At 39.3% G+C, this 17,454-nt stretch overlaps 1 protein-coding gene across 1 annotated transcript in view; it reads right to left on the bottom strand.

Moving 5' to 3' along the window:
* si:ch211-106n13.3 (vWFA and Collagen domain-containing protein) overlaps positions 1-17,008 on the bottom strand; it is a 33,787-nt gene extending 16,779 nt beyond the window's left edge. The window contains 15 exon segments of the mRNA XM_056253433.1: positions 5,030-5,083; positions 10,883-10,927; positions 11,080-11,133; positions 11,383-11,423; positions 11,509-11,566; positions 11,640-11,683; positions 11,789-11,842; positions 11,956-12,062; positions 12,961-13,042; positions 13,198-13,371; positions 13,702-13,927; positions 14,068-14,233; positions 14,844-15,407; positions 15,859-15,981; positions 16,501-17,008. Coding sequence (XP_056109408.1) covers positions 5,030-5,083; positions 10,883-10,927; positions 11,080-11,133; positions 11,383-11,423; positions 11,509-11,566; positions 11,640-11,683; positions 11,789-11,842; positions 11,956-12,062; positions 12,961-13,042; positions 13,198-13,371; positions 13,702-13,927; positions 14,068-14,233; positions 14,844-15,407; positions 15,859-15,943 — 1,754 coding nt within the window. The 5' untranslated portion in view covers positions 15,944-15,981; positions 16,501-17,008.
* Positions 17,009-17,454: the final 446 nt, after the last annotated feature.

Below are 17,454 nucleotides of genomic sequence, written 5' to 3'. Positions count from 1 at the left end.
ATATAGCTTACACTAGCCGAGACTCTTCTTTATGTGTGACTCTCCGCAACTCTTCTTTGGGTTGCGGAGAGTTTGGGTTGCGGAGAGTTGTGAGATTATGGTTTTCTAACACCTACTCCCGTGTAATGGAAATCATTATGAACATCAGCTATGCTAATTTTTTTCCCATCTGCCTTTCTGCTGTTATCTCGGGACGCTTGTCCCGAGAAAAAATGGCGTTCGTAGGCTCCAGTTTGGTATCCTGCCTCTCACGGGGATTTCGGATGCCTCAACGCCTGTGATGAGAAGACCAACGCCTGTGAAGAGACGACTCAACGCCTGCGAAGAGACGACTCAACGCCGGCGATATGTTATCCCCTAAATATTACATGATTAACTAAATGTATTTTTTCCAGGTACTTTCTGATATGCACTTACTGTAAAGCTATGATTGTTAGCCAGAGGAGAACTGGCCCCTGACTAGCCTGGGTTCTCCCAAGGTTTTTTTCTCCATCCAATCTGATGGAGTTTTGGTTCCTTGCCACTGTCGCCTTGCTTTTGGCTTGCTTAGTTGGGGATATTTACTATTCAACAATATTATTGAACTGTGTTGTACTACTTTCATGTTATCACTGTGAAGCTGCTTTGATGCAATCTGTATTGTGAAAAGCGCTATATAAATAAATGTGACTTGACTTGACTTGACATGTGTACAGATGTGACGTAATGACGCAAAGACATGCTCGAATCTCCCGCGGAAATACACCAGTACCACTGGAATTAAAAACATTATTACAAGCTTACCGTTTTGAATCGAGCTACGGCAAGCAGAGAGTTTTGAACACTGGCTGGTTATGTACTTGCTTAATTTTATTTTGGATCATTTTTAACCCAAAAAAGTTACGGGCTGCAGCTTTAAAGATTAAGAATAAAAAAAATAATAATGATGTGCACGGTTAAATCATTTGTAATAAATACTGCAATATTCCATAAAAAAATAAGATAAGTCAATTTGGATATCATGGTGACTTTACCATGCTGGCAGCAGTTTTACTACCACTATTGCATGCTTACTGCAGTGCTCCCTTTCTGTCTCATTGCCAAACCACATTGTAACCCATCCAATGTACTGGCAAGCACATATTCTTCCATTAGAACGGTTTACATAAGAGTTTTATGATGAAAGATAAAAGAGAAGCATACATCACCACACCTATAACCAGCCACAGCTGATTCATCCCGTTTCCTGCACCAAACGATTTCAGGAATCTCAGAATGTTGTACATTTTTCTTTCAAATGAGCCAGTTTCATTGGCCATAAACAGGAAGCAGGCCAAACTACTAAAACTGTTCAATCAAACAGCAAAGTTTCCACATAGTGCATGTGGCAGCAGACATGAAAGACAGTGCAGAGACAGACAGATAGAAAGACGAGGAGACGGAGGTCGTGGCCGTGCTGAAAGACTGCTGACGTCTAGGAGTAGACTACAGCATTTATTGACATTAATGAATTGGTTACTACTAGAAACACCTCTGTCTCCACCTGCTGTGTCCATGATTCAGCCAAATAAAGCGGTTCCGCAGGAAAGAAAAAGAAGTTAGAACATTCAGAGGTTCGCCACAACCTCAGGAAGAGGGAGGGGTGTATTAACTGTTATATCACATGACACAGTCTACCTAAGTTTCCATACAGCCACTCTTAGCATCTGGGCTTGGAAACGGGCAGAATTGTGTGCTTGCCAAAACATTTCCCCAAAAGGGAGTACTTACTATATGAATATATCAAACTAAGCCAAGGATATCTAAATATTTACATTGAGGCCTAAACCACATCACTTCAAGTCATTAGCTGAAATTAGACTTCAGTTTAGCCTTGGATTGAAACCATCTACCACATATACAGCTGCAAGTCTCAAGCTGTAGCTGTTAAATACATAAATGAATAAATAAAAGTAAGTCTCCATCTCAAAAGTAATGACACACCGGTCCTCAACAATACGCATGATTTGATGTGCCATTCATACCCGAACTGCGCAGGACGAGTTGTCGAAGTTTAATACTTCAGGTTGGGTCTGTTCAAACCACTAACCAGAAGGAGGAGCAAAAATAATAGTGTTGCGTGTTAGAAAGAAGCTAATAATAAAATAAATAATTAAGTCATTCTCTAGAAGTAACACCCTTGCAACCACAGTCACGAAACTTTGCACAGCATCAGCAGTTTGTTTCACACTCTTCCTGCCGTCTCATATGCCACACTGAGAACTATTTTTTTTTTTTAACAAAGACATTTGAATGTCACTGATGTAAAATAAGTCACTGATTGTTCTTAATATACATATTAGCTGTTCTTGCTGTTAGTGTGTGTGTGCGTGTGTGTGTGTGTGTGTGTGTGTGCACACGAGACGTGTGCACGAGAGACGCCACATCATGGCAATTTAAAATCTTTAACATCTCGCCCGTTGTAACTGCGATTGTTAATGCAGCAGAGAAACTATGCTTTGGACATTAGTACTGAACATGTGCCTAGTTACAGCACTAAGTCTAAACAGCTGGCAACATTTTGCTCTATATCTGCTGTGATAGGAAGCCTTGCTGTGTGGCGTAAGAGATGCTTTATGTACCCTTGAATGTCAAAGCTGTGTTATCTCTGAGAATATTTGAACCCTTTCTGTAAGAAATTTGATTGGTGGATTCAAATAAAGAAATCAAATGTGTGTGTACACAGCTCAAAGAGGTCAGCAGGGCTGGGCTTTTACATTTTAAAACAGCTGGTTTAAAAAAAAAGGAATAATAATAATTAGGAATAATAATTAACCCATATGTGAAACAAAAGGGTTTCCGTTTGCTTTGTGGCTAGGACCCTATAAAGACCTCATGAATGATTAAGGCTCCATCTGTTGTGCCAAAGAAGCGTTTTCCTTCCTCTAGTCAGAGAGTTGCAGTCCACATGTGCGTGATTGGTGATGAAGCAGGATGATTTTAAAGAACATTTTAAGCATACTGTAAACAGTGCTGTTGACTATATATATATGCATCATCTGTTACTCTCTCCGTGATGTATTCTGGGGATTAGTAAACACTGTGGCCTCATCATTTCCGAGTTAGCAGCACACCACAAATCTGTGAGGCTTTATGCAAACCATGTGACACGGCCCTTTCCACCAGAAATACCATGCATGAAACTTTAGCCTTTCACTACACAGTCAATCTCATAACATAAACATATGATTAAAAGTGTACATTATTATTGTGTTAATGTGTAATTTAGAAAGTTTTAATCTGGTGGGCTAGAGAAATTTCACAGCAAGCTGAAACCTAGAGATTTACTAGAGAGTTTTCATCTATAATGAAAATGACATGAATCTTAGAAAAAAAGCAAAGATCTGTAAAATCTTTATGTTACAGAAAAGCTGATGATATGCTCCTAAAAGTTAACTAGAATTGTACTGGTTCCTGACAGTGTGACTGGAGATGTTTGGTGCCTTATCAATCAAACTGAACTACACTCACCGGCCCCTTCATTAGGTTGCCCTACACCTTGCTAGTCCCAGTTTAGACCCCCTTTTCCCTTCGTGGCAGAGATTCAACAAGGTGCCGGAAACATTCCTCAGAGATTCTGGTCCATAGACATGAGAGCATCACACAGTTGCTGCAGATTCGTCGGCTGCTGGTCCATGATGCGATTCTCCCGTTCCACCACGTCCCAGAGCTGCTCTATTGGATTGAGATCTGGAGACTGTGGGGGGCACTTGAGTTTAGTGAACTTATTGTCATGTTCAAGAAACCAGTTCCAGAGGATTTAAGCTTTGTGACATGGCGTGTTATTCTGCTGGAATCAGAAGATGAGAACACTGGTCATAAAGAGCTGGACACTGTCAGACACAATACTCCGGTAGGCTGTGGTGTTTAATCCATGCTCAAATGGTACTAATGGACCCAAAGTGTGCCAAGATAATATCCCTCACACCATTACACCAGCAGCCTGAACCCGATACAAGGCAGGATGGATCCATGCTTTCATGTTGTTTACACCAAACTCTGACCCGACCATCTGAACGTCACAGCAGAAATCGAGACTCATCAGACCAGGCAACGTTTTTACAATCTTCTATCGTCCAATTTTGGTGAGCCTGTGTGAATTGTAGGCTCAGTTTCTGTTCTCAGCGGACAGGAGCGTCACCGGTGTGTCTTCTGCTGCTGTAGCTCTTTTGCTTTAAGGTTCAACGTGTTGTGTGTTCAGAGATGCTCTTCTGCACCTAACAAGTGTTTATTTGAGTTACTCTTGCCTTTCTATCAGGTAAAACCAGTCAGGCCATTCTCTGACCTCTAGCATCAACCAGCCCGTCTGGGACCAACAACCATGCCACGTTCAAAGTCACTTAAATCACCCTTCTTCCTCACTTTGAACTCCAGCTGATCATCTTGACCGTGGCTGTTTTCGAAATCGCCCCTAACCTTACATTATTCCCTACATTACTCCCCTTATATAGTCCACTTGAAGGGTGAATAAAAACGAGTGAGTGAATTCGGACACTGAGTGTGCAGGAAGGGCTGCCGCTTTTGCATAGTTTGCTCGCTGTTTGATAATCATTTGAAACTTCAGACGAGACGAAGGAATTCATTTAGCATCACTGTCACATTGCATTATGGGTATTCTCTAGCCGTTGAGCGTGCATCTGTTATACACTCGTTATTGCGGTGCATTGTGGAATTGAATGAGTGCATTTGATAACGTCCACTATGGTTTCGGACACCACTACAAATGGCTGTCCCCTCACATAGTGCCCTATTGAAGGTTATAGGGGGCGATTTCGATGTCTACATGCCTAAATTGCTGCCACGTGATTGGCTGATTAGATAGTTGTGTTGACGAGCAGCTGAACAGATGTACTTAATCAAGTGGCCAGTGAGTGTATATTTTTTCTAGCATCTACCATTTTTTAAGTGGCTTAAAAAATGGTTTTGTCGTGAACTAAAACTGTGGCAGAAAACAGAATAGAAAATAAATATACAAAGAACAGACATTTAAGATAAAGTTAAATAAACTCACAGGGATTCCTGGTTGTCCATCTGATCCGGCAATGCAATCTTCTCCTTTCTCTCCCTGAATGAAAACAAAGCGGTCAAATGCTGTTAAAATCATATTGCACCACAAAGGACCATTAAATGCATTGTGAAATTATTTTCATGACAATAAATTACAATTACTGTACAATAAAATCTTACTGTAATGCAAAAAAGTTAAGAATTGTATTATATTATTTACATAATATTATTTATAATAAAATAAAAATAAATATTTTTGCTTTGCGTATATATTATCTCACCCATTTACACTTTTTTAAAGGATATTCTAAACCTTTTTTTCTGTTGTGATATCACATATTTCTAGAAATAGAAATGTGGTAAGCTGTAGGTAAAGACTCTCACTGTGCCTTAAATAATCATACTACATTCCAATAATTGCAGCTATAATTAGAGTTTTGCAGTTCCAATTTGGGTTACATTTTTACATACTAATTACATAAAGAGAAATCTAGCGCAGAGAAGTTAAATATGCACACATCTTGTAAAGTAAGTATGAAATTTGAGACGGTCTGTCATTAAAATCAAAACATGTTACACCCAACGGTAAATAGAGCTTATCTAAAGACTTTTTTGCACTTTTCTGAGGTACTAAATTACAAGCCGTACACATGTGTAAACGCTGGTCAGAAATGTCCTCCTTTCCCGAGTTGCCGGCTGCCCATCATGTGAATTCTAAAATGGCATGTTTCTGGTTACATGTGGATCAGTAATTTGTGTATGGTGGAACACACCTGACAGAAAATAAGTTATGTCCCACATTCTGCATGAGGCATGGGGAATAACACACTACCATACTGCCCTACAAAGGCAAACACTGTAACAACACATTTTGTCAAAAATATTCTAGATATTATTATCGGTCCCGAGACAGACGGGTTTGACTCGACTAAGCTCAGATATTGATATTTAATCAATCAAAAAACATTAAGTTGTAGATTTGCCTTTATAGGGTTGCATACTAATTATGCATTCTGTTCACAGTATATGTGAATGTTCGACATATGTGGATGTTGCATGTGCCCAGTACTTATATTTCTTGTAATATATTTACAGTCTTATATTTCATATACTGTATGTAGAAGTAGGCCATGTGTCAACACTTAACAATGTAGCATACTGCAATTTGAATCACTTCTCAAAGCATATTGTGCTTTCATATATGTTTTAAAGCAAAATATACTGTGCAATTCCTAATGCCTAAATGAACTGCCCTCAGTATTGATGTAAAATACTTGGGCTGTGCTACAAGATACTAAAGTCTTCTCATTCTTTACTGAATGTTAGTGTAAAAATGTATATTTCCCAGTGCATTTCTCTTCCATGCACACAAATACATGCACATTTATACTTCACCCTGAGGCTCTGACATTTGGAAAGACCTCACACAAAGCATGCTCTCAAAACACGACAAACAATAATTGTACCTTATACCGTCGCTCTGCAATTATATCCAGGAGAAGGCCAATTAAAAGAAATTTATGAGATTCCACGTGACTTTTATCTCTTTTAACCTGTTGGTGGTTGTTGTGCATGCACTTAATGTTTGATGCAGGTGAAACGTACAGTAATGAGCCATTTCTGATCAAATAAGCTCATAATCAACCAAGTCACGAGTCGTTCTTGGGTTTAGGGGTTTGTGTGTTTCAGTTTCTTTTAACAGTCCATATGCATGTATGTTTGCATCATGTCATGATTAAAGGCTGTTTCCAGAGCTGGTGGCACCACTAGTGCTTCAGGAAACCCACCCTTATGAGGGAGCTCTCTTATGGTGTGCCACATGAAACCAAGTTTTGGTTAACTAATCATCCCTCAGTGGTCTGGGGAAACCTGCTGTTACCGCTATACAGCGAGCAATTCTGTCTCAGATCCAAAATGGTAAGGCTAGGACTTAACAAGGAAAACTAGCAAACATTATAATAGTGATGCTGTCCAGGGCTGCGAAAGCATCGTGAGCTAAGTTGATCGTAGAGACCAGTGGTGCCAATGGTTCTATGATCTAAAAGGACTTACAATGCTTTTGAGAAATGAAGCCCAGTTCAACTTTCACTTAAGTCTCATCATGCATATGCTAGCCCTTTAACTGGAAGACAATTTCTTATCAAAGTGCTAAAATGCACAATATTGCAACAGCTAATGCAAAAAAAAAAAAAAAAAAATCACAAAGCTAACACGTGAATCTGAAACCATTGCACGCTTTATACAAGCAGCTTCACCGGTTGTGTGAAGCATCAAGCATGTAAACCCCAGAAGAAACTCATAGTTTGAACATGAAAATGTCTTTCGTTTAAGCACTACTGCACAGCTCTAGTGTTTATAGATGTGGGACTTGTATAACTACAAAAATCTATCAAAAATACCAAAAGATCTTAATTTGAGCATTAAATCATGATGATTTACCAAGTCCAAATACATTCTAATCATTTTTATAAGTTAGATCATTTCAGTGAACATTATTAACAAGTTTTGAACGTTTTTAAAGGTTATTTTATAGGTTCGTGGAACAAAATCTAAATGTCACATCTTTTAAACAGAGCCACATCCTAACCTGAATAAACGTTAAGCTCCACCAAGAGTCAAATCAAAGCCCTGCACTGATAAACAGGCTTGACTTAATGGGGCAGTAAATGGCAGGGCGGCACACAGATGCTGAGACAGATGCTGTAGCCTGAAAATAGATCTGAGCGACAGACTGACAATTTATGTCTAAAAATCTGGGGGTATAGTATATAAATATATACTATCTCTTTAATATCTCTCTAAGCCAGCAACTAAATTAACTTTCAGACGTTTCTCTCAAGAAACCCGCACAGTAATCTCACACGTCTCCTAGAGATTCAAAAGAGATCAAAATGTCTCAAACTCTGCTCAGATTTGCCAACATAACAAAGTCATAGATCTCAATATATGAGCTCAAACTTTTTTCATCAGATTCTTCCAAAACCAAATCATCTGAGCATACCATTTGTCCGAAATTGTTTCTATTTTTATTTCTCTTAAGATACTGAAAGAGAAATATCTGCTTTTGCTTCCTTGAGGTGAAACTTCCTCAAAACTCCAGAAAGTTCCCTGAACTATAAAAGAGCAATATCTGAGCAATAAAGTTCGGTCACACTTTAAATTAGTGTCCAATTCTCACTATTAACTATGACTTTTGACACAATAGACTCCTAATTACTGCTTATTATTAATAATTAGTAAGGTAGTTGTTAAGTTTAGGTATATTGGGGAGGATTAAGGGATCATGCAGAATAAAGCATTCATATGTGCTTCATAAGTCCTAATAAACTGCCAATATCCTATGCATGCTAATAATAAGCAAGTTAATAGATAGAATTGAGGCCTAAACTTAAGTGTTACCTAAAGTTCTTATCTGGGTTCAACTACAACACCAAGAGTGTACAATATTCATCATGCGTGTTTTTAATATTCATAGTGACATTTAAATATTATATGTGCTGCTACTTTATTTTTACAAGTGTCAACATCCTGCTGAAAATCAGCTTTGCCATGAAACACAAACTTCATAAAAGCAACATTCTTCTTTTATTTATCATAATACCACAGTATTCATCTATAATGATTCTAAACCGGATGTAAAATGTAACCAGCTCACCGTAATTAGGCTGGCATGTGATCTTATATTCATATAGAGCAGAGAGCAGCTCATGATGTGTACTGTGTCATTGACCCATCATAATCTAGGCGTTTAAGTCGCTATATATAGAGCTTTGGGCAAGACGGCAGTCTGCTGCTGGCAAAATGCTAAGAAAAATGTCAGAGGATAAAAAGGATCGACGACAAGGCCACAAATATGCCCTTATGCTTAAAATAATCCAGAACTTTCTCGTGTGAGAGGACGTCTGATCGTATCCCTGACACATCTGATGGTTTACACCCTGCGCTGCTTTAAATACTTTGAAATTCTGGGTGTGATGTTGAAACTCAGACTGCCTGTTTATGCCGTGTATAGAAACAGGAAAACTACTAATTCACATGCACTTCAAAAACAAGATAAAAGTCATCAACATCACTTGAATTCATGAGGTACAGGACCAAAGATTTGTGGGTGGGTTTTCCCTAAAAATATACACCACAAAAAGGTGCATCTACATTCTCATGCACAAATCAACAGAAAACAAGACGTGCACTTCTGATGTAGCATTTCCTTCCTATGCAATCAACTAATCAGTACAAAGATCTAAGCATTCTTAGTGACATTTCCCTGAGAAAAGTGACGTAACATAAGAAATTTAGTCTTGTTTTCTGATAAACTTATCAAAATGAAGTGAGTTTTTATAATGGTTCATATAATGGTACATGCACTTTTACAAGTTGATTGTACTGAAATGTGTGTTGGCAGTGCCTGTACACAACCATCATACAATGATAAAAATCTATCCAGTGTTTTTGTTTTAATCTCCTTATTTGTTTTCCCCTGCCTCAAATCAAGCCGTTCGACCGTGTGACGTCACACGCTCGGAAGCCCCTCCCACGATTGTTGATTGACAGCAGCGTTTCAACACAGTCATAGTCTCAGCATAGTCCGCGCGGACCGGCGCGCTCATTGTTGATATGCTGGAGCACTGTCTATGAGCAGAATGGCGTCTAAGCGATTGTGGTGTTCTGTTCTTGGGTGTAATAACGAACACAGCATTTTAATGTTCCTAAATCCGAACCGCTAAGACGCAGTGGCTGAGTTTGTTTTCGAAGGGAATATTCCCTACGAGCAACGTCAATGCTCTCATGTTTGTGCGAATTATTTCACACACCAGACTGCTTTATAAACCAGGAGGTATAAAGCTGGTTTTGCTAAGAAGCTGCTCATGAAAAAAGGATCGGTACCAGCTATTCGTGTTCCTGCTGAACCTCTAGAACAACTGAAGTGAGTGTAACATTTTATTAAACTTTATATTAATATTTATATTAATCTTTGCAAATCGCTAGCTGCACGCTTCACAATGAATGCGTCTAAGGTTTACACTTAGGGTACATTACGGCATGTTTTCTATACACGACGTTCTCAATATAATTCATAATCCCACGTTTATACTGAACAACGCGTTATGGTTATTGTGTTATTGTGTTACAAACGGTGTACACACAGAACAGAGAGGCGGGGTGAGCAAAGCTCATTATCATTTAAAGTCATATGCACTGAAACGGCGTGCTGAAAACAGAGCTGTTTTTGACCAAGTAAAATAAGTGTTTTCTTACAATACTAATGAGAATTTTTAATTAAAGTATATTACAAACTTTTAATTTAGACCCTAAAGAATCATATTAGCTTGTACAAAAATGGCATTATACTGTATGAACCCTTTAAAACAAGAAGAAAAAAAGTCCAGTGGTGTAAAGAAAAATTTACGTTTATTTTTCCTACCCTTTTTACAGATATTTTTGCTCATTTTAAGGATGAACTCGCTTGATTTTAATATATTTTTCAGAAAACACGACTTAATTTCCTATGTCATCTTGATTCTCAAGTATGTATATTGATTTAAGAATGTTTGTATATTCCTACAGCAACATAGTGTCGGGCCAGATCTGGCCCACGTCTGGTACGTGTGGATTCAACGTGTACCAGATTTGGGCCGGATCTGGGCCGGCACTTTCTAGATGTCTGGGTTTGTACTGGAAAACAAGACATACAGAGAAAATCGCTTTTTACAATGCTTGAGGCCACAGCCTTTTAATAAGCACCATCACCATAACGTCCAGGACAAAACCCCTGGTTGTGAGTGATTATGATTACAGAAGTAGTGATAGTTGAATTATAACAGTTTTGGATGCAATGTCAGACTGAAATCTGTCTTACCTTGGGACCAGCAAGTCCAGGTAGACCAGGCGGCCCAGGTTCACCCTGCAAGGGAAAGAAAATAAGACCTCTTTGAATTAAATTCTGACTTTTACAATCTTCATTCAAACAGAATACTGTGAAGAGTTGCTAAATCTGTTAATGATCACTAATGCATATGAACATTCATGAGTAGATGCTAAAAGCAGATTCCTTACATTTGGTCCGGGTATTCCAGGTGGTCCCATTTCCCCTGTCTCTCCTGGGATTCCCTATAAGGCCACGATAGTTTGCATATGCAAATATAATGTTTGGTAATCATTTAATGTAATATGATGTGTTGTTGTTTTTTTAACCTTGCTTCCTTGAATTCCATAGCCATCTAAATCCAATGTGGAAAAGCCAGTGCCCTAAAGGAGATTTTAAGAGAATCATTTCAGTCATTGTAGTTTTTGCTTCTAAACCTTTAAACACAACAACAGGAAAATTAATATTAAATGATCAGAAATTTTGAGACTCACTGTCGGTCCTGAAGGCCCCGGTGGACCTGGTGATCCCATTTCTCCCTGTTAAAAGATTGGGGGGGAAAGTATACAAGCCATTAAATAATTTTTGATTTTAATGACAATGAAAATCTCAAAATGTACATACTTTGGGTCCTTCGAGTCCTCGCTCCCCCTTTTGTCCTGGTTCACCTGCTTCACCCTGTAAATAGAGAAATAAAATAATAACATAAAGCTTTGAGAATATCAGAAAATGTTCTTGATGTTTCACTCACATTCTGTCCATCTCGACCAAGCTCTCCAGCTGCTCCCTTCTCTCCTGGTTTCCCCTGGTGGACGAATAAATCATGACGGTAACACATTTGTCCAAACCTCCTGAGCCACTAATAATTCTACTCACACCAGTAACAATAATTCTACTTACAGGTTTACCATCAGGGCCAGGAGGTCCTTCTCTGCCTTTCTCCCCTCTGAAGCCCTGCGTTCAAACAGCGAAGAGTTAAATATGTGTTTTAATCAATTAACAATGCAAAAGACCTCAGGAAGTTTGTCTATCCATCCACTAGGATGCACAGTTGAAAAATGCCTTACCATAGGCCCGGGTAGACCAGGCAGACCAGGTTTACCACTGGGACAATCGCAACCTTCAAGAGCAAGAGAGCGATCCGAAGGACACTGGAGATACAAAACACAAACGAAATAAACCAATCCACAATACAAAAAGAACATTTGAATTTTACACATTGAACATTTTAAAAAGCAAGAATAGTTAGACTTGTAACTTACCCTGTCATCATCCTGTAACAAACACAGAAAGATCAATTAAAGTGTGAAGGAAATGAATGGTGGCAGATAAACACTAGAACAGGGGTAGGCAAGTTCGGTCCTAGAGAGCCGCTGTCCTGCAGAATTTAGTTCCAACCCTAATCAAACACACCTGAACAAGCTAATCAATGTCTTCAGGATTACTAAGGCAGGAGAGGTTTTTTTCAGTGTTGGAGCCAAACTCTGCAGGACAGCGGCTCTCTAGGACCGAACTTGCCTACCCCTGCACTAGACGGACACGTTCCTGGGTCAAACATCCGTGTTGGTCCTGAAACAACATTGTTATCAACCAATTAGATGGTTAATTTAGGATTTGAGTAAAAGGCTCAAACAATATTATTATAAAAACAAAACTCTTTTGAAAAGACCAGCATTGCTGATTACCAACATATATTGTGTTTTGGATGCTGATGTGATGTGTCCTACTGAGCTTTTTTACCTACATGCAAATTAACCAGCAAGAATGCCTTAGTTAATCAACAAGTTGACACCAACTAGGTTTTGATGGTGAAGCAAGACCAACACCGAACCAGGACTAAGCAGCAAAACCAGTTGGATTTTTCAGCAGGGTCATTACCTTCTGATTTTTATTAACTAGACTTTTAATGGATGTTAATGGTTAATGGTTAAAAAGTTAATGGATGAATGGGCTTAAGGGGTAGAAATAAGGTTAATGCTATGATTGTTGAATAGGAATGTTGTTCCAGAACTAACAAAGTATGTTGATCCATGTTGCACACGCCCAGTAGTGTGGCAGATAACATTACGGTCTTACCACAGAGTAAATTTCACATGCTGTCTCTCGCTCACTTTGCTGGGGGTCACAGTAGAGCCGTAACTTCTGCAGCACAATCTGATAAAGCAGCACCAGACACCACAGAAATGTAATGATCTGATCTGAATATTGGGATAGCAAACTACTAGTCTACTGATCATTTTAACTTGGCACGTTAAAACTTGTGATCAGTCAGGTGTCAAAAAGAGCATTAAAATGTTGGGAACACTCACAGGGACTGTAGTCTCGATACTGACTTTCTTGGCCACCTGAGTCTTTCCGTTAATGTAGATAGGAACAACTGGATCTAGGAGCTGCTCCTCCACGTACGCGCCATCTACGAAACAAGTGATGCGTTTGGGTTTCACCAAGAACTTCAGCTGGTGCCAATCCGTGTCAAAGAGCCTCTATGGAGACATAAATCATATTGTTAAAAGACATACACATTCCGTCCTACCATTTTGTAAAAGCACACCTGACAGGTAACAAATTGTTTAAGACATAAATTACACAATTCAATTGTTAAGTTGTGATGTATCAAATAATGTTTCTGGGTCCAAGCCACTACTCCGTTTCAAGTATATCAACAGCAGTTTATGAACATTATTCATTTATAGGGGTTAGTTCACCCACAAATGAATATTATATTTATTTGGATGGATATATTGTGAACTGGGATGCATGCAGCCAGTGTTTATCTTAATGAGATTTAAAAGTGACTCAAAAATTTCACAGACCTTGATCCCTCTGTCATTAAAAATGACTGTCTGCTCTTTCTTCAGAGTGCTTGTGCAGGAGAAAGTGACAGATTTGTCTGGTCCGTTCACAGTCACAGCGATCTGCTTAACTCCGTCCTGAGATAACACCCTCAAGAGGTCAAACTTCATCCAGTGAGCTGGGTTTTTCAAGCGTAGAGTTGCCACAAACACAAAAGCTGGTGGAAGGCCTTCTGGAAAGATCTCTCTGTGAGGAACATCAGGTGTAGGTCAGAGTAGCCTGAATATCTAACCACAGGAACATCTCATTTACATCAGATGGACATAATTCAAGCACTTCAACATGTGCAAGAATCTATAAGCTATAAACTGCAAAGCAAAAATCACCTGGTGTCATGAGTGATGTCCATGCGAGGGCTGAGCTGTGACGCTCTCTCTGATATCAAAGAGCCCTGAACTTTCTGAGCCCCCTGCTCGATCTTCATCAGGCTCATTAAATCAAAGCCTTTCTGATCGTTCACTGTCCCAGGGATTCGCGTCGGACACACCGATTCTGTGAATGAGAGAATGCAGCCACTCAATTCACAGACACTCACAGCCTCTAGTTGCACTTCAACTGTTGTGTAATGCTTTGGATCAGAACGTGTTTGATAACCAGACAACCATAACAGAATAAGAATGATCTAATTTAATGAGACCTCTTTAATATCTCAGCTATTTGTCCTAAACAGCAATGAGATTAAATGGAGAGTAAATGTGGACTTTTCAGGAGACAAATTCTTCCAAAACCAAATCTGAGGAGCTATCCGCATTCATTTTATTGCTATTCTCATTTTTTGTTCCTCCTGAGGAATTTTATTTGAAATTAGTTGTAACTAAGAACTCCAAGTCTCTCCAGCCATGAAAGAGCAACAGTTGAGCAATAAAAAGGAAACAAATCAACACACAGTGACCAAAACAACAGAAAACCAATGCCAGTGCGTAACCATATATATGCATTAAAAAAAATCACTAGTCCAAAGATCTCCAATGGTCTGTATTGCATCCTGTCATGGCAGATGATGACCAAGTCTCTCTTCAGGAGTCAACAAATGTATTGGGCCCCAAGTTTATATCCCTGTAATGATTATAAAAAATATGCTTCAAAGTCAAGCACGACTCACCCTCGCATAGTTTCTGCTCCATCAGGTCCCATATGCTTGCAATAGATTTGTAGTCCTCCACGTGTAGCACGTAAGTAGAGGCTGGCTTGTTGGCCACGGACACCAACTCAGAGTTAGTGATCTCATTTCCCACACCGACTGCAAACAGAACAATATTCTGTGCCCTGGCTTCTATTGCAGCATCCTCAACGTCATCCTGTGAACGTCCATCGGTGAGAACCACGGCGATGCGGTTTCTGGGAGACTTGGTGGTGCGGTTGGGCATCCCGAAGACGTGGTCCGTGGCAAACTTGATGGCGCGGCCAGTCCTCGTGTTGCCTCCCAGGTACGAGATGGAGGTGATGGCCTTGACGAGTTCCTGGCCGTTCTGTTGCTTTCCCAGAGGAATCTCCAGGCGAGGGGTGTCACTGTACTGGACAACCGCCACCTGAGTGTGCCTGGAGCTCACGTCAAAGCCACTGGTGATGTTGATGAGCCAGCGCTTGGCTGTTTCAAAGTTGGGGAGCCCCAAGCTTGAGGAGCCATCGATGATGAACGCAAGGTCATTGGGAGTTGTGCTACAACCTGCAAACCCAGGAAAACATTTGCCCAAAGAGTCCACATGCACACAGAGAGGAAATGTAAAGTGAAGACAGGTACATTTGTCCATTTCTGACATCTCAATGTCAAGAGTTGCTCAATTTACCTGAATTTACCCTACAGTGTCAACACAAGAATGACTGAATAAATAGTAATTTACTTAAGTGTATTCACTAACATTTATGCATTTGGCAGACGCTTTTATCCAAAGCGACTTACATTGCATTCAAGGTATACCTGTACATTTGATCAGTTCATGTGTTCCCTGAAATTGAACCCATGACCTTGACGTTGCTACTGCAATGATCTCCTGTGTGAGCTACAAATTCCTCAAGAGTGTCACTTGAAGGCACATTTATATTGTTCAAATGTTCAATGATTTAAACTATTTGACTAATATATCATTAAGTATAAGACTAAGAATAGGATAACAAACCAGCTTGAGTGTCCTCTTGCTGGAATCCACTGATGAAAGGCAACAAAACACAAACGACCAGTGAACAAAACCTCCATGTCCTCATGGTATGCCAACTAGAAGCCACGCAGCAGGTAGAAAATCCTGTGAAAAAGATGGAAATTTTAGGTAAATATATAATTATCAATATATGTAATGAGCATTCTCAGAATTATTTCTTTTTTATTAATTATTTAAAAAGTAAATTTTACAATTAAATTGTAAATGCTCAACGTAAAGACTCAGAAAAGTACACTCTAAAAAATGCTGGGTTGTTTCAACCCAAATTTGGGTCAAATATGGACAAACCCAAATGTTGGGTTAAAAATGTAATTTTAAATTTTAACCCAACTTCAACTTTCACTTTCAACTGTACATTTTTTAAATACATTTTTAACCCAACATTTGTGTTTGTCCATATTTGACCCAAATTTGGGTTGAAACAACCCAGCATTTTTTGGAGTGTACTGCAGAAGTACAATGATTCAATGATGTTATTTTAACAAATGCATCCAAAAACTATGGTGTTACCATGTTATACCAGTAATACCATGGTCCTTGGAAAAGTTAAATTGAGAGAACATAAAAAAATTCAATAAACAAGTAAAAACTTAAATCTCTCACCAACAATGTGAGTCCTGGATATCCAGAGGTTTAAAAAGTCAGTCGCCACCAACACGTTACAAGGCAACAGCTAAAAATGCTCTCAGAACTGATGTGAATTACAGTCCAGTGCGCAGATGGCAAGATACTGCCAATTTTATATCTGCACCCAGTGACGTACAGCCTTCCCTGGGCAGAATGAAAGAGCGACAGGCATCAGAGAGAGGGAGGAGTACGGGTTTAACCCTCCACAAAACCATCTTCAAAGAAAGTCAAGCCAAATGGCTCCAAGCCTCCAATCCCAAGGCCCGTGCCACAAATAGCGCAGTCCAAACTGTCTTTATTTTCTCTGCCGTCATGCATTGAGTTATTTAGAAGAGTCCATTATGGCATTAACATCATGTCTGTGCAATGTCTTTTGTGTTACAGCAAAGAATATGTCTTTATTCTTCCAGTAGCACATAGTTTGTTTCCATCTGTTTAGGCCAGATACTTAAACACAGATGTTGGCGCCTTCCTTTGAATCCCAATACTGTGAAAAAACTCCTAGGGGACCACCGTCGTTCTCTATTGGGCTGCTTATGAATGAAAATATGTTTAGAAAGAAAGTAGCAAATCCAACCACATTAGTACCTGGGGAAGGAATATGTACCTGTGAGTTGCTTTGCTAAACGTCCCTGTGTATATATTTATACACCACAGAATTGTACACATATCCGCTGTTCAAACACATTTATATATTAACACAGCTATTTTGGATCAAAGGTGGGCCTCTCCAGCTACCAGAGGAATCACATTAGACAAAAATAGAGAAGACATAAACAACTCAACTGAACTGAAGCATGTGAGTTTAGTTTAATGGTGTGTAGTGTTTTTAATATGATGTAATGACGCTGAACTACAATGCATTTGTTGTGTCGAGGATCAAGGGTGGAAAAGCACTGGAAATTAATGATATATATATCATCTCAAGAA

The sequence above is a fragment of the Rhinichthys klamathensis genome, unplaced genomic scaffold (assembly GCF_029890125.1).
Source record: "Rhinichthys klamathensis goyatoka isolate OS25496 unplaced genomic scaffold, OSU_Roscu_1.1 h1tg000105l_1, whole genome shotgun sequence".
In the NCBI taxonomy this organism is placed as follows: Eukaryota; Metazoa; Chordata; class Actinopteri; order Cypriniformes; family Leuciscidae; genus Rhinichthys; species Rhinichthys klamathensis.
Note: the sequence above shows the minus strand (reverse complement) of the source record. Positions and strands in the feature narration are given on the sequence as shown.